This window comes from Theropithecus gelada, chromosome 8 (assembly GCF_003255815.1).
Source record: "Theropithecus gelada isolate Dixy chromosome 8, Tgel_1.0, whole genome shotgun sequence".
Taxonomy (NCBI): Eukaryota; Metazoa; Chordata; class Mammalia; order Primates; family Cercopithecidae; genus Theropithecus; species Theropithecus gelada.
This window is the reverse complement of record NC_037676.1, coordinates 71,932,400-71,958,122: the sequence shown is the minus strand read 5'-3', so window position 1 is coordinate 71,958,122 and position 25,723 is coordinate 71,932,400. Positions and strand designations below refer to the sequence as shown.

The window sequence follows — 25,723 nt, the reverse complement described above, 5'->3', positions numbered from 1 at the left end:
GGATTTCATTATCTGGTGGAATTCTACATGTCGTTTTGAAACAAACAAACAAAATCTTCAGGTTGAAAGTGCAGTATTTAGCATACTGGTTAAGATTTTCAACCCATCTATCACTGTCTTGTCCAAAGTTCTTATTTTTTTCTGGCTTAAGCGATCTTATTCAGAGAGCAAGGTGAACTGATTAATTTTTGAAGTTTCTTCTTGTTACAAAATGTTTTGATTTTTATTATCCTAGACTCCTGGTAAACTTTCTTTAATGAATAAATGGGGACAGTGTACAACTAGAGTATCATTTAATCCCCCGAATGCTGGTTCACGTTCCTCTTTCAGGTTTTTGCTCAAATGGCCCCTTGTCAATGAGACTTTACCCAGGATCCCTCAGTTAAAAATGCAACTCCTCTCCCTACTCCTCATTTTCCTTACTCCGCTGAGCATTTTTCTCTTTAGTATTTGTTACCTTCTAACATTCTGTACAATTTGCTTAATTATTGATTTGTCTGTTTCCCACGTTAGATTGTAAACTCAATCTGAGCAGGAATTTTAGTCACTTTTATTCCCTATTTGTCTCCAGAGTTTAGAACAGGCCTTGGCACAGAGTGGTTGCTCAATACATGTTTTCTGTATATAAACTTTAAAAATTACATATTTTTGTAAGTTTTCTGAAAGTTGTTTTTAAAAACATGTTTGTAAATAACCCAAAAATGAATTTTAGCTCAACTGCCATTTAAGTAATTGAAGATTAAAAACACAATGTGATAAGGGGCATCTATGGAAAAACCACAGCTAACATCATACTTAATGGTGACAGACTGGATTGTTTCTCCCTAAGATCAGGCACAAGGAAAGGATATCTGCTCTTGCTACTTCTATTCTTTGTTATACTGGAGATTAGGTCCAGGGCAGTTAAGGAAGAAAATGAAGAAAAGGCATTCAGATAGGAAAGGAGGAAGTAAAACTATTTCTATTTACAGATTATGTGATCTTCTATAGAGAAAATCTTAAGGAATATATTATAAAAACTATTAGAACTAATGAATATGTTCAACAAGATTGCAAGATCTTACAAGATCAATATACAAAAATCTATTATATTTCTATACAGTAGCATTGAAGCAAAAATCAAATTAAGGAAACAATTTCATTTACATTAGCATCAAACAAATGAACTATTTAGGAGTAGGTTTAACAAAAGAAATGTAAAACTTATCTTCTGAAAACCACAAAACATTGCTTAAAAGTAAAAGAAAATGTTGGTCAAAAGATACAAAATTTCAGTTATGTAGAAGGAATAAATTCAAAAGATCTACTGTACAACATGGTGACTATAGTTAATAACAATGCAGTACATTCCTGAAAATTGCTAAGAGTAGATTTTGTGTGTTCTCACTGCAAAAAAAGTATGTGAAGTAATGTATATTTTAATTAGCTCAATTTAGCTGTCCATAATGTATCCTCATTTCAAAATGATATGCTGTACCTGATAAATGTATACAGTTTTAATTTATCAATTAAAAAATTAAATGTTAAAAAATTAAGGAAAATGTAAATAAATGAAAAGACATTGCATATTCATGGATTGGAAGACTTAATATTATTAGGATGTCAATATTTCCTAAATTGATCTATCTGCAGATTCAATACAATCCCCATCAAAATTCCAACTGGTTTCTTTGCAAAAATTGGCAAGCTGCTTCTAAAATTCAGATAGAAATGTAAGGTACTGAGTATAGCCAAAACAATCTTGACAAAGAACAAAGTTGGAGGACTCATAATTCCTAATTTCAAAACTTACTGAAAATAACAGTAATCAAGACAGTATGGTATAGGATTAAAGAAGACAAAAACATCAGTGAAACAGAATTGAAACCTCAGAAATAAACTTATATATCTATTGTCAACTGGTTTTTGACAAGAGTGCCAAGGCTATTCAATGAGGAGCAAATAGTCTTTTCAACAAATGGTGCTGGGACAACTGAATAGCCATGTGCAAAAGAATGAAGTTGGACCCCTACCTCATACCACATACAAAAAGCAACTGAAAATAAACTGAAAGCCTTAATGTAAGAGCTGAAATTATAATACTTTCAGAAATGAACATAAGCATAACTCTTTGTGACCTTGCATTAGACAACAACCAAAGAAAAAAAAGATGAGTTGGACTTCATCAAAATTTAAAACTATTGTTCATCAAAGGACACCATCAAAAACGTAAAAATGGGCCAGGCATCGTGGCTCATATCTGTAATTCCAACACTGGGAGGCCAAGACAGGAGGGTCACTCAAGCCCAGGAGTTCGAGAGCAGCCTGGGCAACATAGGAATACCTAGTCTCTATAAAAAAATATAAAAATTAGCTGGGGGTGGTGGCATGTGCCTGTGTCCCAGCTATTTGGCAGGCTGAGGAGGGAGAATCACTTGAGCCTGGGAGGTTGAGACTACAGTGAGCCATGGCTGTGCCACTGTACTCCAGCCTGGGTGACAGAGCAAGGCCCTGCCTTAAAAAAAAAAAAATGTAAAAAGACAACTTGCAGAATGGGAGAAATATTTGCAAATCATATATATGCTAGGGCAGTTATATCTGGAACACATAAAGAACCTTTACAACTCAGTAATAAAAGACAAACCAATTAAAATGGGCAAAGTATCTAAGTAGACATTTCTCCAAAAAAGATGTACCAATGTCCAACAATAAGCACATGGAAAGATGCTCAGCCTTGTTTGTTATCGGGGATATGCAAACCAAAACCACAACGAGGTACCACCTCACACTCAGATGGCTAAAATCAAGTATTATCTGTGATAATAACAAGAGTTGGTGAAGATGTGTAGAAATTGGAACGCTCACACTGCTGCTGAGAATGTGAAATGGTGCAGACACTTTGGAAAACAGTTTGGCACTTCCTCAAACACAGAGTTAACATATGATCCAGTCATTCCATTTCTAGGCATGTATCCAAGAGAAACAAAAATATACGCTCACACAAAACTTGTACATGAATGTTCATAGCAGCATTATTTGTAATAACCAAAAAGTAGAAACAACCCAAGAGTGCATCCACCAATGCATGGGTAAATATTATTAATAAAATGTGATCTAGAAATGCAATGAAATGTTATTTGGCCATAAATAGGAATGAAGAACTGACACATGCTTCAACATAGATGAACCTGGAAAACATACTAAGTGACAGAAGCCAGGCACACCTATTGTATGACTCCATTTATATGGAAGGTCTCGAATAGGCGAACCTATGGAAGTAGAAATTAGAGTGGAAACTAGAAACTAGGGCTGGAGCAGTGAGGGGTGAGGGAGGACTGGGTGTGATAGCTAATGGGTATGGCGTTTCTTTTTAGGGCGATGAAAATGTTCTAAAATTTGAGTGATGATTGCATGTTTCTGTGAATATACGAAAAACATTAAACTGTACACTTTAAGTAGGCAAATTGTATAGTACGTGAATTATAGCTCAGAGAAGCTGTCAATTAAAAAAAAAAGAAACACAGTATGTCTAATTAGTGATCTGACTCTATTTATGAAATGGCTGCTCTGGTCTTCCCTATTCACTTGGCAGAATTAATAAGGTTTCTCAAGAGCAAAATTTCTACCTGGTCCCAGTGGGGCAAGGGGCTCTAATAGGTATAGTTCAGATGTGCAGATGTTTGTCTCAATTTTTTCCCCATATACAGAGTTTGAAAAGTCTGCTTACTTCTCCCAGGGGAAGGATAGCTTTGTCAGGGTTTTGCAGTTCTGCTATTAGTGGGCGTCATGACGATGAACTGTCTTGATGGAAAAGTTCCGGGCTGCTGGATTTGGACAACAATGGACAGAGGAGAAGTTGAAAGTTGCTGACAGAAAATGGATCTTGCCCAGAGGGCCTCCAAAGAGGGTTTTGCGCTTGGCATGGGCCGCATCTGTGGGCTTTACCTGTATGAATGGAAACCCAGTACAGAAAATTGATACCAACGTCGTTTGAGGCTTATTTTGATAGCTGAAAAAGTTAGTAAGGTATTATTGTTCTCCTGTGAAATTTCCCCTACAAAGCCCCCTACCCACCTTTCCAGTAGTTTGCTTAGAGGTTTTCACCTTCAGTTTCCCAGCACTGGGGAAAACGGAAGTAAACACTGTGATTTTTGCATTTCATCATTTCGAGTGGTTTTGGCCCTCTGTGGGTTTATCGCCTGGGTACAGAAAATTCTTTCAGGTCTGTAGGCCATAAAGGATGAAATATTAATTTGATTTGATTTTTGAATCCCTTTCATAAAACAGCTCAGCCTTCTCTTTTGTGCATTATTTCAGCCAGAGCTTTACAGAAACCCGAAATGAAAAGCATGGTTGTTTTCACTGTTGAATGTTCCTTTCTATTACCTTTCCTTCAGTGATCCCCAGACCTTGAATCCTGAGATTGGGGTTCTCATATTTCTCTCCTACTGCACAGTGTCTCCCTGTGTTGGTAAAGAGTTGAAGAAAGTGTTATTATGGGTGAATGAGATCCATTTGGCCTAAGAGGAGTTAAATATGGGCTTTATATAAATATCTCCCTGTTGAAGTCATCGACGCTAAGGTTTTTAGAAGTGTGTAATTCCTTTGAAAGCCTTTACTAAAAATTTCAGCAAGGCTACGCTAGAAATTCAAGGGCATTCTCTTTTGGTTAGCTGTAAGTGGTCCCACGGGAGCCACACTATGATTGTCAGGGGGAACCTGACAGAGGAAACTGAGGCTGATAAAGTCTACTTCTGTCTCCTCTAACTAAAGTTATAGAGGGGCAAAACTTGAGACAGCTGGGGTGCAGCAGCTGGAGCTAAGCACGCTAACCCCCCAGCTTATCTGCCTCAAGAGAATTCCTAAAAGAACTTACTGTAAGTTCTTCTACTCTGCCTAAAGACTTTTTCAGGTACTGGCAGCTTTGACTGCAACAAATGCTCAACACATGCAGGCTGCTTTTCCTAAACCTAAGTTCAAACAGGGCTTTGCTACTCCTCTTTTAAGTTTTGGCTTGAAGCTATGCTGTGAAATATGATGGCTATAAAGAAATAGTTTGTTCTCTGTCTTAAATGGCCACTGAGTTCAAAGAAAAAGGTACCTTAAATTAATTCTAGTGATACATCTTGTTCATCGTTTATGAAGGGATTGCTGAATTTTTTGCAACAGTAAGTTTGAGATATATGAAAGAGAAAGAGATATACTGTGCTTTTAAACTTTGTGGAGTCATTTATAGTTTGTGAGGATGTATACTTACTGTGCTGTCTATTCTCAGCTCAGTTAAAATTTGCTAGCTTCAAGGTTTGGGTTTTTAAACAATCTTTTTAGTAGTTTCCTTCTGATAGTAATCGATACTTACTTCCTATAGGAAAATGTTTGCAAGATACAGTGGAAGCTTAAAAGGGTAAAATTATTTATTCTGAGCAAGAGGAAAAGGTGTCTTTTGAATCACCGAGTTAGAAGCTTAGGCTTTAGAAAAGTGAAATAACCTTGAGTCAGTTTCCTTGCTCCAGAATTCTTTAGGTGTTTCTTCCTCTGTGATGTGGAGAGAATGCTGTATTCCTTCCAATCTCACACTTTTGCTGGCAAGGTGCACCATGATTTTGAGTTACTATGAAAGAAAAATGCTTCTAATTAGATTATGACATAAGGCTTGCAGACTATTGATTGTAAGACATATGTTGGGTTCAAGGCATAAAAATCCATGACATTTGAGAATTAAATGAGATACTGTATTTAGAGCAGTTATCACAGTACCTGGCATGTAATCAACATCTGTGTGTGTATGCGGTTGCTTGTGGATGCGTGTGTGTGCACTTGCACACAAAAAGAAAAAGGGAGGTGGGAAGGAGGGAGAGAGAGAGAGAGAGAATGAATGAGTAAATAAATGGTACTTTCGGCCGGGCGCGGTGGCTCAAGCCTGTAATCCCAGCACTTTGGGAGGCCGAGACGGGTGGATCACGAGGTCAGGAGATCGAGACCATCCTGGCTAACACGGTGAAACCCCGTCTCTACTAAAAAATACAAAAAAAAAAAAACCAAAAAAAAAAAACTAGCCGGGCGAGGTGGTGTGCGCCTGTAGTCCCAGCTACTTGGGAGGCTGAGGCAGGAGAATGGCGTGGACCCGGGAGGCGGAGCTTGCAGTGAGCTGAGATCCGGCCACTGCATTCCAGCCTGGGAGACAGAGCGAGACTCCGTCTCAAAAAAAAAAAAAAAATAAAAATAAAAATAAATAAATAAATAAATGGTACTTTCTTCTTTTCTAGGTACTCATTCTGCTTTCTTGTCCCTCCCGTGTGCCCAGCCAGGCAACAGGAGAATCCACATGTCATAATGGCTTACAATGATATTCCTTATTTATTGATAGTCTTATGTTTGCAAGCCATTTATTTTCAACAGAACTTAAGAAAACTTTGGACATGGAAAACACAGAAGGGCAGTGAAACTAGAGCAAAGAAATGACAATGGTTAATATTCTGAGAGTCTGTCTGTATTAATTTAATTCACCATGGTAGGACATTCTGCACCACTGTAATTTCACAACAGATAAGAGGTTTCAGAGACTGATATTGTCCTCTGCATTTCCTTTGATGGCTTGGCAGTTTAATAAGCTTTTGCTAATAATGTTCAATTCAGAATCTTGGTAAAAGTGAGATTTTTCAGGCATCAATCTAGATATTTAGTGCTTATCAGTTTTAAACTGATTTTAGCAATTTATTTTAACCTCAAGTTAGATCTTAGATTCTCTATTTGTAAAATGGGATACAACCTAGTTCCAGGAATAATTAAAAACAGAAATTAATGAGTAAATCACTTGAAGATTTTATATAATAAATTAAAAGTTATATAAGATTTTATATAATAAGTTCAAAATGAATGTTTGTTCTTTCATCTAAACACACACTAGGCATTGGTCAGTGCTAAATAAATAGGAAGATGCTAAAATACAGACAAGAACCTTGAAGAAAGATAACAGAAAGACAGAGAATAAACACAATAGGAGTGGTGGGTGTGATAACAGGGGCTAGCCCTGGGTACCATAAAAGCACATTGTTGTTGTCTTAACAATAGCAACGACAGCACAATTGAAGCTCCCTGAACCTATGATACATTCTTGATAATGAATGGGTTGCCTAATTTTGTTCTCTCCTTAGGTTTAGGTTTTCCTGTGCTCCAAATCATGCTTTAAGCTTATGCATATTTTCTGTGTCTATTTACAATACAAATTGGCAAGAATTGGAGCGAAAGAGGAAAAATGCAGTCATTAGCTTTTATATTTGGTAATTAAATAAATATTATGTTTTCATAAAGACCCTTTGGCTCCATGCAGCCACAAAAGGAAAGCAATATTGGGATCCAGAATAAAAACGTCAAAATCTAATGTTGCGGCATAATAGTGCTTGACAGAGAAAGAAAGAAAGTAGGACAATTAATGTCTATTTGCTTGGATAAATGAGTAGATAAAAGATTTCCAGCTGGAAAGCAGCAGGATATTCCCAGACCTTGTATGAGCAAAGCAGAATCTTCTGCGTTGTCAGCACTTAATGTTGCAGTGAGTTCTTTAGATTCAGATAAAAGACATGCTGCTAAATATCTAACAGAGGTTTACGTGTTAGGAACATATAGTAAGTAAATATCAAGGTTTGTATATTTAAAGAACATGTAGAGGTTTATGTTGGGCCACTAATAGATTGCTTCAATTCAATTCTGTAGATTAAATAGCATAGAAGAATTTGCCTGATTATAATTCCAACATATGTGTGCAAATTTAAACCCATAATGTTAGGCAGATAATGAAGTTCATACTTGTTAAAACGATGATGATGATGGCCAGCATTTATTGAGTGTATGCTGTTGGTCAGACACTGTTCTAAGCCTTTCACAGGTCTTAATTCATTTAATCCTAACAATCCTATGAAGAAGATACTATTATAATCCACATTTCAGTGAAGAGAAAATCCGCGGCCTGGAAATGTTTAGTAACTTGCCTGAAGACATGCAACTTCTAAGTGGCTGAGCTGAGATTTGAACTCAGGGGATCTGGCTGCAGAGCCCAGACTCTTACCTGGATCTGCCTCTTGAACATAAGGAATTGCGTTGGGCTCTCTCCTCTACGGCTGGCACCTAGGGCCTCGGGTGCCTGGGCTTGGTGCAGGCATTCCCATCTTCCCACACTGTGTCCCCCTTGTCCTCCCCACCGAACGTATGGAAGTGTCCTTGGGTATCCATCCGTTGATGGCCTTTTCCCCACCTGCTTCTCATCTGCGCTCCCTAGGTCTTGGCCATTAGAGGGCGAGTGGAGCAGGAACTCGCAGGTCCCTCCGAGGCTGGGAACCGGGCAGGGTCAGGGGCAGAGGCGCAGAGAGTTGAGGGGCGCAGAGAGGTGAGGGGCGCAGAGAGGTGAGGGGCTCAGAGAGGTGAGGGGCGCAGAGGTGAGAGGCGCAGCGGAGGGGCGAGCTGAGACTCTTTGGGGCCTGGGGACAGAGGGAAGGGTAGGAGGGCACCAGCCAGGGACGTGATTTTGAGCTCAGACAGGGCTAGCGGCAGGACCGGCAGGACCGTAACTTCTGCCAGGAGAACCCATCATTTATATTTATTTTTTCCACCCCCAGTAGGGAGTGGGCAGGCGGGGAGGCCTGGATGTCGCGTGGTGGCGGATGGAGAAACTGACTCCTAGCCCCTCCATAAGCTCACCGGGAACTACTAGAGCTCTACCTGGAGCCAGCGGCTTTGAGTAGGGGGAAGTAAGAAGGCTCTGAACTGTCCGATCCCATCCCCGCTGCTCGACCCAAGACGCCTATAATTCTCCAAAGCAAACTTTGGATCTTTCTCTGACTGGAGATCCAAGCAATGTCCATATTCGCGTAAATAAGTGGTCAGATTGTTTTGTTTTGATAGTGCAGCGAGATGCAGATGACGGGGGCGCCGAAGAACATTTTCAAGGGTCTTCACTCTATTTAATGTGCCCTCATATTTACTGATGACAAATGTTCTGTGTTTGAGAGCCTAATGCTAACTAGGATGCATAATCAAATAAATTATGCTGCTTTTTAATTATGACTCAGCTACTAGCATGGAGATTTGTTGTTATCCTGAGGCTGTAGTACAGTGTCTGAGACTCCGTAATTGCTTAGTTGAAATGGAAATTTTATGAATAAAACGTTTTCATTCTAAAGGTAAATTAATCACATTGATACCATGTATACGTTTGCTTGTCGGGGAGGGTACTTTATTCGCCAGCTCATCTCACCCCAGAGCTCTGGATAAGATTCCAGGGACCTGTTGGGTGTAAGAGGCAGCTGTGATAATGTGGGCTCAGCGTGGGGCTGGGAACAGAAAACGTCAGTTTCCATCCAAACTCCCCTTTTTGTGCTGCGCACTGTAGAGCAGGTCACTTTCCTGAGCCTTCAATCTCCTCATCTGTAAATGGGCCATGCGGGTCGGGCGCGGTGGCTCACTCCTGTAATCCCAGCATTTTGGAAGGCCGAAGTGGGTGGATCACCTGAGGTCAGGAGTTCGAGAACAGCCTGGCCAATATGGTGAAATGCCATCCCTACTAAAAATACAAAAATTAGCTAGCCAGGTTTGGTGACCAGCACCTATAATCCTAGCTACTTGAGAGACTGAGGCAGGGGAATCACTTGAACCTGGGAGGCAGAGGTTTCAGTGAGCTGAGATCACACCACTGCACTCTAACCTGGGCGACAAGAGTGAAATTCTGTCTAAAAAAAAAAAAAAAAGCCATTGCCGATTTCATAGGACTCTGGTGAGGATTACAGGATGAACACTGGCTGCCAGGCAAAACTGACTTTAAGTTAAGCTCAATCTTCCTCTGCTTCTTTTTGCGGGTTGTTGAACATGCAGGAGCATGCAACCATGCACGTGAATGCAGCTGCAGACTTCTGGTGTCCAATATAGTTTGGATCCGTAGTACCCTCTATTACATATTCTTAGTAGTGCTGCCTTCACTTTCCCACCATGGTTTTTCCAACCCTTGGCCACATTTAAAGTTCTCAATATCTCTTCCTTCTAAGAGGTGGTTTTGTTTTCAATTGCACAGAAAAAAAAAAACCCCAACAAAAATCAAAGCTATAAAAAATGAATCTGCAGCATGTTATGAATTCTAGGAGGAAAAACGTCTGCAATGAAATATGCCAGAATGCAATCAGTGGATTTTTGTTCCTTCCTACTTTGCTGTTTTCCTTCCTACTTTTCTATGTTTTTCAACTGTTTTGTTAAAATATGTATTACATTATGTGTATAAAATAATGGAAAAATAAAACAGAAAAACTAACATTGTAAAGCTACTACTCATCCACGGATTTATCCCCTGTTCTAGCCCAGAGGAGGCAGTCTCTCTCCCCCATTCATGGCTAAGTTGATTATCTGTGCTATTAATTCTATATTATCCTGACTTCTCAAGGATCTTGCATTGTCATTAGCTGAACTTTCCCCTCCACATTCAACCATTCATTCTCTTTTTAGTTTATTTTCCTCAGTATATAAATATGCTTGAGTCCTCTCTGCATCCTAGCAAACAGATACAACCCTCCAAACCCCAGCCCTACCTTGGTCCCAGTCTAATTCTAGACCCATATCCATTCTTCCTTTTACATGCAAAGTTCTAGAAAGAGCTGACTGGATTTCCCAAACTCTAAGGCCTCATGACTGACTACTCAGCCCATCACAGTCTGGTTTCCACTTGCGTGACACTCTTAAAATTGCTCTTGTCAGAGGTCCAGTGACACATTGTCTCACTTCAGTCTTTCTTACTGGACTTCTCTAATGCACTTGATACTGTTGTCTATTTTCTCCTTGAAACTCTCTCCTTGGTTTCTTGGTTTTCTTTTCTTTTCTTTTTTCTTTTGTTTTTTTGGGATGGAGTCTCACTGTGTCACCCAGGCTGGAGTGCCATGGTGCAGTCTCAGCTCACTGCAACCTCTGCCTTTTGGGATCAAGCAATAATTCTCCTGCCTCAGCCTCCCGAGTAACTGAGATTACAGGCATGCACCACCAAGCCCCACTGATTTTTGTATTTTTAGTAGAGCGGGGTTTCTTCATGTTGGTCAGGCTGGTCTAGAACTCCTGACCTCAAATCATCTGCCTGCCTCACCCTTCCAAAGTGTTGGGATTATAGGCATGAGCCACCATGCCTGTTCTCTCTCCTTGGTTTTCTATGGCACAGTTGTAATGGTAATAATTATAATTTTTTTTTTTTTTTTTTTTTTTGAAACAGAGTCTCACCTTGTTGCCCAGTCTGGAGTGCAATGGCACATCTTGGCTCACTGCAACCTCTGTCTCCTGGGTTCAAGCCATTCTCCTGCCTCAGCTTCCCAAGTAGTTGGGATTACAGGCACCCACCATCTTGCCTGGCTAATTAATAGCTACAATTTATATTATGTACCAAATACTATGTACTGTGTCTACTTATAGATAGTTCCTGTAATCTTCATTCTAAGGCTAAGGTAAAAGGAATACATCTCCATGACAAGGCAAAAAATCCTGAGTTAGAAGGTTTAGGAAGCCTGCATGATTACATGGCTACAAAAAATGGAGTGAGGATTTGAACACCAGTCTTTCTGAATCCAAAATCCAAGTTTTTCCGGCTTCTGACATTTTTGTTTCCCACATTTCCTCCAGCCTCTGTGGCTGTCCATTTTCAACTTGCTATGTGGGCTAACCTTTTTATGATACCCCATTAACATTGGCACTCTTCTGGATGTTGGATGTTAGTTTTGGCTCTTTTGTTTTCTTACTCTGCACCATCTTGTTGGAGCATCTCATTTATGCCATGAATTCATCTCCTGGCTATAAATCCCCCGGCCAGCTCTTTGTTGATCTTGCAGCCCACAGACACACTGGGTGAGGCATTTCACCTGATTGTTCCTCAGGCCCTTCACAATCAACAAGTCTACAATAGGGGCCATTGAGCTGCTCTGCTCACACATTTCCTCCTCATATTCCAGATTTCTTCCTTCATCTGGTGTCATGTAGTCATCCTTCCTCTCTCCCTGTCCTTATCTAATTTATTGGGCCATCTTTGTAGGGCCCTACTGTGGCTCACAAGGACCTTTGCAGTCATCCCCCTGACCACTTCTCTGACTTGAGTTTTGACCCCATCTAAGCTGTCTTGCATGTCGTTTCAAGATTGATCTTTGTAATACAGAGCTTCCATCCTGTCAACCGCAGCTCAGAATTCTTCAGCGGCCTCCATGATCAGAAATACAACCTGAGCTCCTTTCCATGGTCTTTCATGGTCTCCGTTTTCCCTAACTCTCTTCTCCAGGTCTTTCCACCTCCCAGCTGCTTCCTTTCCATACTCAATATTTTGTATTGCTTTGAATCCTCAATTTCATTATTTCATGCCTCTGTGCATGTATTTTCTTTGTGCAGATATTTTCTTTGTGTAGGATAGTCTCTGTGCTGGTCCTTTGGGCAGATTCTGTCTCACCTATTGAGAATCAACTCAAATACTGCCACTTGTGTGAAACCCTCCCAGATTTCATTCAGGGAAGACTCTCTCCCTGCACTTCGTATAATTATTTTATTGTATTCTAATTTCTATTAAGTTGTTTGTTTCTCTTTTAGATTGTAAGGTTCTTGGGGGCAGGCACCATAATTATTTCTTTATTTTATTTTATTTTTTTGAGATGGAGTCTCACTCTGTCACCCAGACTGGAATGCAGCGGCACGATCTTGGCTTACTGCAACCTCTGCCTCCAGGGTTCAGTCAAGCGATTCTCCTGTCTCAGCCTCCTCAGTAGCTGGGATTACAGGTGTGCACCACCAAACCTGCCTAATTTTTGTAGTTTTAGTAGAGACATGGTTTTGCCATGTTAGCCAGGCTGGTCTCAAACTCCTGACCTCAACTGATCTGCCAACCTCAGCCTCCCAAAGTGCTGGGATTACAGGTGTGAGCCACCACATCTGGCCAATTTCTTTATTTTTTTACAATGAAAAATAACTTACCCAGAAGTACATTAAACATAATTTAGAAATTATTATAAAGTGAACACAGTGTAACTGCCTTAGTTCATTCAGGTAACTGTAACAAAATTACCATAGACTGGGTGAATGCTAAACAACAGAAATTTGTTTCTCACTGTTCTGGAGGTTGGGAAGTCCAATAACAAGGCCCTGGCCCTGTGTGGTGAAGGAGGGCCCAATTTCTCATAGAAGGCTGTCTTCTCACATGTGACCTCCCACCATGTAACTTCACATGGAAAGGTGAGGTAGCTCTTTCAGGCCTCTTTTATAACGGCACGAATCCCATTCATCAGGCCTCCCACTCTTGTGACCTAATCACCTTCCAAAGGTCCCACCTCCTAATCACCTTGGGGATTAGGATTTCATCATGTGAACTTTTTGGGGACACAAACATTCAGACCACAGCAGTAACTATTACCCAGGTCATGGCAAGAAGTATTTTCAGCACCAGAGGAACCTCCTGCATCCCTTCCTGATACCATGAATCCCTATACTATCTTGGCTTTTGTGTTAATTACTCCTGGTTTTTCTTCATAGTTGTACTACCTGTTTGCGCATTCCCAGACAATGCTGTTAATTTTACAAGTTGTTGAACTTCATACCAACGTAGTCATGTCATGTGCATTCTGTTGCATTTGGTTCCTTCTGTTCATCATTGTCTTTGTATAATTCATCATACAAAGCTGTATGTAGCTATGTTTCTTTCCATTTAATGAGTGTATAGAGGCACTCCTTTATATAGATATACTATACATGATATATTTATTAATGGACATTTGGTTTATTTCCAGTTTTTTACTATTACAGTGCTTCAAATATCTTGTCCACTTCTTTTGGTACCCACGTGCACAAGTTTTTTCAGGGTATAGATTCAAGAATGGAATTGATTGCCACAGGGTGTGTATATCTTCAACTCTACCAGATAATGCCAAACTGTTTTTCAAAGTGAGTGTTGAGATTTACATCCTGCCAATGTGTTGAGAGTTCCCATTACGTTCCATCTTTAACGTGTGGTATTGTTAGACTTTACAATTTTCACCAACATGATTGGTGTGTAGTGGTATTTCACTGTGGTTTTCAAATTAAAAAAATTATTTTATACATTACATTCATACATATTTATGAGGTACACGTGGAATGTTGTGACATGCATAGAATGTGTAATGATCAAATTGGGGTATTTAGGGTACCTGTCGCCTGAGTATTTATCATTTCTATGTTAGGTGCATCATCTGTATTTCCTTCTGTATAATGAGGTTGACCCCCTTTCACGTGTTTATTGTTTGTCTGGATTTTGTCTTTGGTGAAGAACTTACTCAAGTTTTATTCACTTTTGTAATGGGTTGCTTGTCTTTATTTTATTGCTGTATAAAAGTTTTTATTGAAATCTGGATGTGAGTCCATTGTTGATTGTATGTGTTGAAAATAATATTATACTATAAAATCACACACAATGAAGATGTATTGATTACAGTAATTTTTGATTCTTTACCTTAGTACTACTGAGCAAGAGATAGAATAGATAAGATGAATAATAGTGTACATGAGTTCAAATTAATCCTCTCCTTCTCTTCTCCCCAGGGGTTATTATCGTTCCCAGTGCTGGTGTTGGTATTGTCCTCGGAGGCTACATTATCAAAAAATTGAAACTTGGTGCCAGAGAATCTGCAAAACTAGCAATGATCTGCAGTGGTGTGTCTTTACTGTGTTTTTCAACCCTATTTATTGTTGGATGTGAAAGCATTAATCTAGGGGGCATAAACATCCCTTATACAACAGGGTAAGTACCTCTTAAGAACCGCATCGTATCTGCATGATGGAGGTGCAAAGCCCCATGGTGTTTGTGCATCTGCAGTCAGACTCGCACCCCTCCCTCCAAGCTGTTCTCCCTGTGTGTTCTCTGTGTGCTCTGCCTCTCCAAGTGGAGCATGCACTCCTGCAGAGCAGAAGCCAGGGTCTCCTCTTCCTCTGTGCCCCTTCTGACCCTCACAGAGGGACTTTCATAGCATTTTAATTACATCAGATGAGGATGAAATGCTCATTGGATTAATGAAAATTGTTCAGTTTTTATTTTAATGTTTTGAATGGGGAATGTGTTTCTGTAGCTCAAAAACATAAAATTCAATGGAAATACAAGGTACGTTGAAACCTCTTGCTCTTACTCAAGTCCTCCATCCACCTAGCTCTTCCCATTCCTCCAACCGAAGATGAAACAGGTAACCCCTTTCATTCATTTTTTGCATATCCTTCCAAGGCTTCTTTATTGAAGACACTGTGGATATGTATTTTCAATTGTCCCTCTTTTGTATCTAAAATAGAGCATTCATACATGCTTTGCTGAGCTTTTAAAAAATGGAACAATATAGCTTGGAGATCTTTCTGTATTGGTAGTAACAATCTGAAGCATAACTCCCCTTTACCGTGACTGTATTGCAGGCTGAGCATTCTCTTAAGTGCTTGACATGTGTTAATCCATGAATCCTCTCAATAACCCTATCAAATAGGTACTGTTATCATCCTGAGTTTACAGATAGCAAAACGGAGGTACCGATCACATGTAACCAGTGGACTGATGACAAATGTTTAAGTGGCTCTCTAAAAAAGGCTCATGGCCGGTGCGGTGGCCCAGACCTGTAACCCCAGCACTTGGGGGAGGCTGAGGCAGGAGGATAACTTGAGACCAGGAGTTCAAGACTAGCCTGGGCAACATAGTGGTAACCCATTTATACCAAAAGTAAAAAGTAAACAAAAGCCTTGATTTGTAGCATTTGTCAATTCTGAGATGTAAATACACCCCTGTGGATGATTTCACGTCATCAACTTGTCGACCCTGAACACTGAGTTGGGAGGAGGTGCTCAGTCACACACCATTGTATAATGTTTCTATCATACAGGTGGAATAGACTTAAATAGCCTAGACAACAGCATAGATAATAGTAAAATAATTAGAAGGTGATGAATTTTACGTATTTATTATCCTTGTCTTTAATATCATTTAATTATATGTTTATATAATTTAATTTTTAAAAATAGTTGTGTTAAACAAACAATTGACAAAATCCCTTAGAATTTCACAGTAGAATCTTGTCATCCAGGGTGGCTGCCTCCAGTGTGGCACTGCCCAGAACCCAAGACTTAACCTCAAGCAATCTGGCTACAGTGTCTGTGCCCATGAGTACTACCTTTAACCGCTGCATAGCGTTCCATTATATTCCACTTTGTGTTTAACCTGCCCCCATTTGGTGGGCAGTGGGTTGTTCCTAATCTTTAATTGTATTTATTTATTTATTTATCTATATATTTATAGACATGGTCTCACTATGTCTATGTCTCACTATGTTGCCCAGACTGGTCTCGAACTCCTGGTCACAAGTGAGCCTGCTGTCTCAGCCTCCCAGATAGCTGGGATTATGGGCACATGGCACCGTGCCCAGTTAATTTTTAGTTGTTAAAAGCAATGCTGCAATAAATAACTTCAAGGCATTTATCACTTCTCTTGTGTGCTCTGTATGTACAGGATAAATTCTCAGAAGTGAGATTGAATAAATAGTACTAAATTACCTCCACAGGTATTGTACCAATTTTTGCCCTCACCAGCAATGGATATGAGTGCTGTTTTCCCCACAGCCTCACCAAAAGAAGGTGGAAAGCTCTTCTGTGAGAGTTATGAAAACCTTAACTTTTATTTCTTTTCTTTTTTCTTTTCTTTTTGACACAGAGTCTCTCTGTGTCCCCCAGACTGGAGTGCAATGGTGTACTCATGGCTCACTGCAGCCTCAACCTCCCAGGTTCCAGGGATCCTCTATCCTCAGTCTCCCGAGTAGAGAGGGTCTCCAGGCATGCACCACCATGTCTGGCTAAGTTTTTGTATTTTTTGTAGACACGAGGTCTTACTTTGTTGCCCACGCTGGTCTCAAACTCCTGAGCTCAAATGATCCTCCCGCCCCAACTTCCCAAAGTGCTGGGATTACAGGCGTGAGCCACTGTGCCCAGCCAACCTTTACTTCTTAACTACATGTATTTTTGTTAGGATCTGCTCATTTAACAGACCTTCATTGTCCAAGTTTTGGTGCTTGGTGCCAAGAAACACTTCTGTTTCCTTTTGTTTCTCAGTGGAGTTTTATGTTATAAAATGTTCCACTTTGCATTTGAATAACAAAAGCTTTGATTTCATCTAGCCAATTTAGAATGTTTGGGGGTGAGGAGAAGGAATAACAAATCAGAGTTTATTTAGATTACAGAATACTGTGCCATCTTTTGTCCTGGGGGTTATTTTTTCTACCAGAAGACATCGGTGTGTGTATGCGTAAGATGCGTGCACTGGGTATGTGGCTTCTTGATAGTGCCTAATAGGATGGCACAAAAAATAAAGTCTTCAAAAATGGACAAGCAGTATAGAATAAGAACTCAGGTTCTGAAGTGGAATTAGAATTTGGATCTTGACTCCGCTTGGCTGGTTGCTTAACGCTAAACCTCAATATCTACCTCTGTAAATTGGGGTGATGTTAGCAACAATCTTAGAAGGTTGTGGGCAAGGGTTATGTATGTAACATGTGTAAAGCTCTCAGCTAATGTGAGGCACTGAAGGCTAGCTCTTGTCATTAGTCATCACTAATAAATTAAGAATAATTTCTATTTCTATCAAATTATTTTTTTATTAAAATTAGAGAACATAAATAGAATTAAAAAGTTCATAACAAAAACACAGCAGTCTTATGACTAACTCTGATTTGCAGGGGCAATAATTTTAAATTCTTTTTAGCTGTTTCTTTTGCAATGTATCTCTGTATTTTTCAGAAATACTATATAAATTAATCAAACTAAGGTATTATTTGTGACTTCCTAGCTTGGCAAATGAGGAGCTTCACTTTACAAATTGTGGTCAAATCCTTTCTTGGTATTTTCATGTTAAATTTATGACATATGTATTGTCAATGAAAAGAGTCAAACTCTGTAAAATATTTGAAGAGATTTATTCTGAGCCAAATATGAATGACCGTGGCCTGGGACACAGCCCTCAGGAGGTCCTGAGAACATGTGCCCAAGGAGGTTGGGGTACAGCTTGGTTTTATACATTTTAGGGAGACATGAGACTTCAATCAAATACATTTAAGAAGTACATTGGTTTGGTCCAGAAAAGTGGGACAACTCGAAGCAGGGGCCTCCAGCTTATAGGTAGATTAAAAAATTTCCTGGATGACAATTGGTTGACTTTATCTGAAGACCTGGGATCCGTAGGAAAGAATGTCTGGGTTGAGATGAAGGACTGTGGGGACCCAAGTTCTTATTTGCAGAGGAAGCCTTCCAGTAGCAGGCTTCAGAGAGAATAGGCTGTGAAATGTTTCTTATCAGACTTCAAGTTTGTGTTGATGTTGATGTTAATGTTGGAGAGGTATAATGAGGCATGCCAGATTCCCCACTTCTCATCCTGGTCTGAACTGGTATCTCAGGTTAAATTTTAAAAGAGCCCTGGCTGAGGAGGAAGTCCATTCAGTTCGTTGGGGGGCCTTAGAATTTTATTTTTGGTTTACAGTATCGTGATTAGATTTCCTTATTTGTGTAACACTGATTTTCTGGAATTAATTTCCTGGAATTAATAATTACCTTATTTTCATTTACTTTGTTTTCTTTGAATCTGCATCTAGTTTCCCACACCCTCTGAGAGCTCAAAAAATGTCTCAACATGACCTTCCACCTATTTGATAAGCTCATGGTTCCATTTGCCCACTCCTTGGAGTCATCTATGCAGGTCCCACAGTCCCCCTACTCTCATCTGGACACAATGTTTCTGGACTGACTGCCCGGCTGTCATCCTGAGAATTCCTCTGCCTCTCTCTGTATTGATCCTTTGTTTTTTGGACTCTGTGGAGTCCTCTTTCTTGATTTACTCCCTCATTTTGATGGAGCACATCCTCCAGTAGCTACAAAAAGGCTGTATAGGCTGTAACTTTGTTTTTTTGGGAGACTTTTTATTATATATATTGATAAATATTATATATAGACATATACACACACACACACACTGTTACATTTGATTGCCAATTTGGCTGAAATTTTGGATGAGTCAATTTTACTCAGAGTTTTGAAGTTTTTGCCCCATTGTCATCTAATTTCTAATGCTCTTGTTGGAAGTCTGGCTTTTCTTTTTCCCAATGCTTTGTAGCAGATGTATTTTTCCTTCCTGGGAGCTTCCTTTTATTACTAGTATTTCAGAATTTCACTATGATGTGTTTTGAGATGGATCATTTTGATTTTTTGCTAGGCACGTGGTGAGCTCTTTCTGACTGGAGACTATATTTTACAGGTCTGTTTTTAAACTTTCTTTTTTCTCCTTGCCATTTTTTTCTTTCTCCCTTTCATTGATCTCTCCTGTTCTTATTCTTGTTTGGAGGTACTAGCAACTTTTTGTATGCCTTTGACCAAAGAATGATCCTCCTCTATCAGAGAAGGTTGTCCTCTTTGACCAAGTGTGCAGGTTCAGGAGGGACACAGGTGGAGCGGTGAGGGAGGCAGGGGACACCCGTCTATTCAGCCAGATCAGCCGAATCAACTCTGATAATCAATGTGGTGGCAGGTGTCACAGCCAAATTACTCTCATATCCTCCTTTCCTTATTATTTATCATCATTTCATATGTCCTTTTCTGTTCTACTTTTTAAAAAGATTTCTTGCATTTTATCTTCTAAGTCCTCTGTTGAATTCTTTATTTTGGCTGTCATTTTTATTTTTTTGAAATAGGATCTTGCTCTGTCACTCAGGCTGGAGTGCAGTGGCACGATCATGGCTCACTGCAATTTCAGCCTCCTGGACTCAAGTGATCCTTCCCCCTCATCCACCTGAGTAGCTGGGACTACAGGTGTCCACCACTACACTGGGATAATTTTTTGTAGAGATGGGGTCACTCTATGTTGCCTATGCTGGTCTTGAACTTCTGCGCTCAAGCAGTCTGCCCACCTTGGCCTCCCAAAATGCTGGGATTACAGGTGTGAGCCACCTCACCCAGCCTATCATATTTTTAATTTCAAAATTCTTGCTTGATTTCAGATTGTCCCTTGTTTCTAACCATCTTGCTTCATGAGTGGAATATTTTCTTTTACTTTTCCAACATTATTTAGATTTCCTTTTCTTTCCTAATTTGTCTCTGTGTCCTATGAGAGCCTACTTTCTGTTTATTTTGCTGTCTTGATTGTGTTAGCAGCTCTGTTCAAATTTCTGTTGATCCTTAGCGTGCTCTTGGTATTGAAGAATGAGAACTTAAAAAGCTGAGCAGTTGCTGTGTGTGTATGAGGGTAGGGCTTGTTATCTGGTAGGTCTCGCTGTGGAAGGTGGATGCAACTGGAGTTTTCATCAGGGTGCTGCAGTGTCAGGACCCAAGGGCTTACCTCTGAGGTGCTTCAGTTCCTCAAGAGACAGATGCTCCTTTCTCTCCTGCTGGGGCCCTGCTGGGGAGGACTACAGGGTTGTAAGCCTTGCTGCTGGCATCCTAGAGCTGAGAGTCGGGGGAATGGGCCTGGGTCCTCACTGTTCATTTTGCAGGCTTTTACCTAAGTTCCCTGTCATCATTCTAGCATCTCACTGAACTTCTCCTTTATGTGTGGTGCTTTTAAGCCAGAGCCTTTGGTTCATTTTCTCCAGAAAACAGGGAGTATGAGGGAAGGAGCAGTTACCTAAGTAGAGAAGGGATGGGAATTTGCTTAAAATGGTGTCATAGTTGGACCACATCTTTCTTGTATTACTGTCCTTGAGGTCTAAGGGCCTCTTCTTTCTCTTGCTGCTTGCCTTGATCATGCCCATATGTTTTTCTAAGTTCTCAATCATGCTTCCTGTTTTACTGAATCTTCCTGTTTCCCTGAACTCCATCCTCCTGCTTCACTTTGGACTGCTTGCTCAGTTGACATAACTTACACCCTGGGTCCTCCTTTCAGAAGTTTCCTCAGTTGTATCCACTAGTTTTTGTTTGTTTATTTATTTGGTAACTCCTCATTTTGCCAGAAAAAACCTTAGATAACTTCCATGGAAAGGGTACATGGGAAGGAAGTCTTTCTGAGCCTGTGAGCATATTAAAGTATCTTTGTTCTTTAGTGGTAGTTTAAGCAGGCATAGAATTCTAGGTTAAAAAATTATCAGCCCCATTGAAAAGTGGGCAAAGGGCATGAGAAGGTACTTTTCAAAAGAAGACTACACACAGCCAACGAGCATATGAAAAAATGCTCAACATCACTAGTCACCGGAGAAATGCAAATCAAATCCACAGTGAGATGCCATCTCACATCAGTCAGAATGGCTATTATTAAAAAGTAATAAAATAACAGACGCTGACAAGGTTGTGGAGAAAAGGAAATGCTTATACACTGCTGGTGGGAGTGTAAATTAGTTTAGCCATTGTAGAAAGCAGTTCGATGGTTTCTCAAGGAACTTAAAACAGAATTACCATTCAACCCAGCAATCGCATTACTGGTTATATATCCAAAGGAATATGAATCATTGTACCATAAAGACACATGCACACATATGTTCATTGTAGTATGATTCACAATAGCGAACACATGGAATCAATCTAAATGGCCGTCAATGAGAGACTACATAAAGAAAATGTGGTACATATACACCATGGAATACTATGCAGCCATAAAAAAGAATGAGACCATGTCCTTTGCAGCAACATGGATGGAGCTAGTGGCCATTATCCTAAGCAAACTAACACAGGAACAGAAAACCAAATAGCGCGTGTTCTCACTTGTAAGTGGAAGCTAAACATTGAGTACACATGGACACAAAGAAGGGAACAATGGACACTGGGGCCTAACACCAGAGGGTGGGAGGAGGGAGAGGATTGAAAAACTGCCCATTGAGTACTATGCTGATTACCTGAGTGATGAAATGATCTGTCCACCAAACCCCCTTAACACACAATTTACCTATATAACAAACTTGCACATGTACCCCTGAACCTAAAATAAGTTTAAAAAAATGAATTAAAACAAACGAGTAAAAATAAAAAAAGTATCTTTCTGGGGACTTTGAAACCATTGCTTTATTTGTCATCTAGCATTTCTGTTGCTGATAAGAACTGTAATTTCGGCTGGGTGCCATGGCTCAAGCCTGTAATCCCAGTACTTTGGGAGGCCGAGACGGGCGGATCACGAGGTCAGGAGATCGAGACCATCCTGGCTAACACGGTGAAACCCCGTCTCTACTAAAAAATACAAAAAAACTAGCCGGGCGAGGTAGCAGGCGCCTGTAGTCCCAGCTACTCGGGAGGCTGAGGCAGGAGAATGGCGTAAACCCAGGAGGCGGAGCTTGCAGTGAGCTGAGATCCGGCCACAGCACTCCAGCCTGGGCAACAGAGCGAGACTCCGTCTCAAAAAAAAAAAAAAAAGAAAGAAATGTAATTTCAGCCTTAGTTCTCATTTCTTTGTGGCTAACTTTATTTGGAAGTTTTCAGAATACTTTTTTTCAAGGTGGTGTGAAATTTCATAAGGAATGCTTTACCTTCAGATTTTGTCATGGCTGGAGGCTTCTTATAATCCCAATGCCACCTTCTCAGAGAGGCTTTCCATCTCTGCCCAATCTAGGGGAGCCCACTGTTCCCCCACTCTTGATTACATTATTTCTCCGTGGTTTCCTCATGGCACTTAACATTATCTGAAATGATCTCATTTAATGATTTGCTTTGCTTTTGTCCCATCTGTCTAAAATATGAGCTCCTTGGGCACAGTTTGTAGAGCTGTATATATATATATAATTTTTTGGAAACAGAATATCGCTCTGTCATCCAGGCAGGAGTGCAGTGGCACAATCTTGGCTCACTGCAACCCTGCAACCTCCAACTGCCAGGTTCAAGCGATTCTCCTGCCTCAGCCTCCTGAGTAGCTGGGATTATAGGCATGAGTCACCATGCCCGGCCCAGCTATCTATATAACAGTTGCATCCTCACCGTCTAAAACATGTACGATATTTGTTGTGTGAATGAATGAATGAACGAATGAATGAGTGCCTCGGCATAGGGCTTTGTTCATTCATTGTACTAGGCACTTTCTGAACCCTTTTAATGCAACACGTCTTTTTTTTTTTTTAAACTCTTTCTCTTTTTCCTGTGTTCTCTAGTACTCCTGCTAATCAGATGTTGGAACGTATGGACTGGTTGCCTGTGTGTTTAATTTTAATTTATTCTCTCATATTGCATGCTTTTGTCTTTTGCTCTGAGAGATTTTTTTAAGCCTTGTTTTCTATCTTTATGTACATTTTTTATTTTGAGGATTTTTTTCTTTGCTGTGTTCTGAGTGATCCCTTTTCATAGCATTCTGGTGTTGTTTTATGGAATAATGTCTTCTCAGATCTCTCTGCACATACAATTATAATCTTTTTTTTTTTTTTTTTTTACTTTTTTTTTGTGCCTTGCATTTTATCATTTTGTTTTGAAGAATCAATTTTTCTGTTTGTTTATTCTGGGCTTTGCAGGTGACAATACTCAGCCTAGCATATCTCAGATGGTGTCTTTCCTCTCCCTCTACCTCAAATCCAAGAATGAGGGGATTTTATTCAGAGTTGTCAACATCTAGAGTAGAAGTTTAGCTTTTTACATTTCTTCCAGTTTCCTTAGAGAAGCACGTCCTGAAGAATGTCTGGGCCGTAAATTGGAGATGGGAGGGAATGGATAAATGAGAATGGAAGGGCTCACTGATGCAATTTTCTCTTCCTTAGAGCTCCAGGGAGGCCCACAGTGGTTTCTCCACCTCTCACTTTTGCCCTCTGTCGCATCTGCTCACTTTGAGCTCAGAACCCATGGAGATTTGATCGGGCAGGCTGGCTCCTATTCCTCCAAGGCAGCCTCTGCCTGTTTCACATAAACCCATCCCTATCTACTTGCCATTTTTGTGAAGTTTGGTGTCACGCTTTCCTTTTAACCCTACTCTGCTTTTATTTCAAGTGTGTTCTCAGAAGGGAACGGAAGGCACAGTCCATGTCTTACCTGCTTTTAAACAGCAAGTCTCCTTAAGATTCTTAAAACCCCGGCTTAACACCACACCTGCCTCATCCATCTGGAATCAACTGCGGCTGGGCTTGCCCAGCACTCCTGGGAAAAATTATATAATTGTGCTGATTGGCTCCATTACAAATTTATGAGTTCCAATCTTAGCAGGCCCTCATCTTTGCTGAGCAATCCATTTACTTCATCTCAGTCAGCTTTCCTTCTCATGCCCATGATGGTGGCTCTGTTTTTATATTTGAACCCATTTCTTCAAGTCCTTTATCATGCCCCGGTCTTGTTTTTCTTAGCAGACAGCCAAGTGGCCCATGTTAGTTACAGATGAAGTTATGAAGAGTGAACTTTCTGAACTTCTTTCTTCCATCCCCTCCAACTCATTTGTCTCACACAGTATTGTTTTCAAAGGCAAGTACTGGCTCCATCATTTTCTAACCGTGTGACCTTGCAAAAAAGTTACATAATATTTGTTGAGTCTTGGGTTTCTCATATTTAAAACTGGTGATAATGTCAGTCTCTCCTGGTTACAAGCATAATTAAAGTTCATCTCTCCTGGTTACCAGCATAATTACTCATACATTCGGTTGAAAACATTAAAGTAGCACAGAAGGGTTAAAAAAAAAAAAAAAGAGAGAAGTCAATGTCTCCTCCTCTCATCCTCAACCTTTCGTTTTTTTATTTTTTATTTTTGAGACGGAATCTCGCTCTGTTGTTCAGGCTAAAGTGCAGTGGCACAATCTCAGCTCACTGCAACCTCCGCCCCCTGGGTTCAAGCAATTCTCCCTGCCTCAGCTTCCTGAGTAGCTGAGATTACAGGTACCCACCAACATGCCCGGCTAATTTTTGTATTTTTTAGTAGAGGTGGGGTTTCACCATGTTGGCCAGGCTGGTCTTGAACTCCTGACCTCAGGAGATCTGCCTGCCTCGGCCTCCCAAAGTGCTGGGATTACAGATGTGAGCCACCATGCCTGGCAACCTGTAGTTTAAATTATGTGAATATTTTAAACAAATATTTGTAGTTTTGATAATGAGAATGATATCGGGAAGGTTCTCATATTTCCTAGCACAGAATCTAGCACTTTGAATATGCTGAAAAAAGTTAGCTTCTTATCTCTACTCCCTTTCCTTCTAGATCATGCAGAGCAATTCCATTTTCTTCTTTAATAGATGAATGAATGTCTGGCACCTATCTCAGTTCAGGGATGTTACTCATATAGTGAGGCTGCAACTCTTATGAACTCGACGAAAATTTACATCTTTATTATCAAATCCATGAATTACGGTACACCTTTTCCTACTTATTCAATCTAGAACAAGTAACCTGATTAAGAAACTGTGGCAAGGACCCAATTGTTTTAGTATTTGCAGTCTGACTTTAAAGGAAGTTTATAAATTGTAGCAAAAGAATAACCCAGTTTCCATGGAGAATTTTTCTGGTTTCCCAAGTCCTAGGAATATAGTCTAGAATGACTTAATGAAAACACTACTGGGTGATGCAGCTGCATAGGCGTGCCACTTTTAGAGTAGCAGATACCTTTTGTGAACAAAAATGGAATTCTTTCTTCAAGCAGGGTGTGAGCTACATTTTAACTTTGCTCCCTTGGCTGGGTGCCCTTGTTCAGTGTACAACCTGCTCAACAGTATGTGGCTGACCTGCCTATTAAAAACTGTTTCTCGTTCTGCATGATTTTAAGACTTGCATGTGGCTTTTTTCCCCTTTCAAGTCAGTAAAGAGAAAGACGAAGGGAGTGGCAGTGAAGAGAGGAGTCTT

The 25,723-nt window shown here is 40.2% G+C and overlaps 1 protein-coding gene across 2 annotated transcripts in view; it reads left to right on the top strand.

Moving 5' to 3' along the window:
* The window catches only part of SLCO5A1 (solute carrier organic anion transporter family member 5A1), a 155,955-nt gene that overhangs the window by 110,580 nt on the left and 19,652 nt on the right, over window positions 1-25,723 (top strand). For both annotated transcript variants that reach the window (XM_025394118.1, XM_025394120.1), the window contains one exon: window positions 14,548-14,746. In XM_025394118.1, coding sequence (XP_025249903.1) covers window positions 14,548-14,746 — 199 coding nt within the window. The remainder of the gene's footprint in view (window positions 1-14,547; window positions 14,747-25,723) is intronic.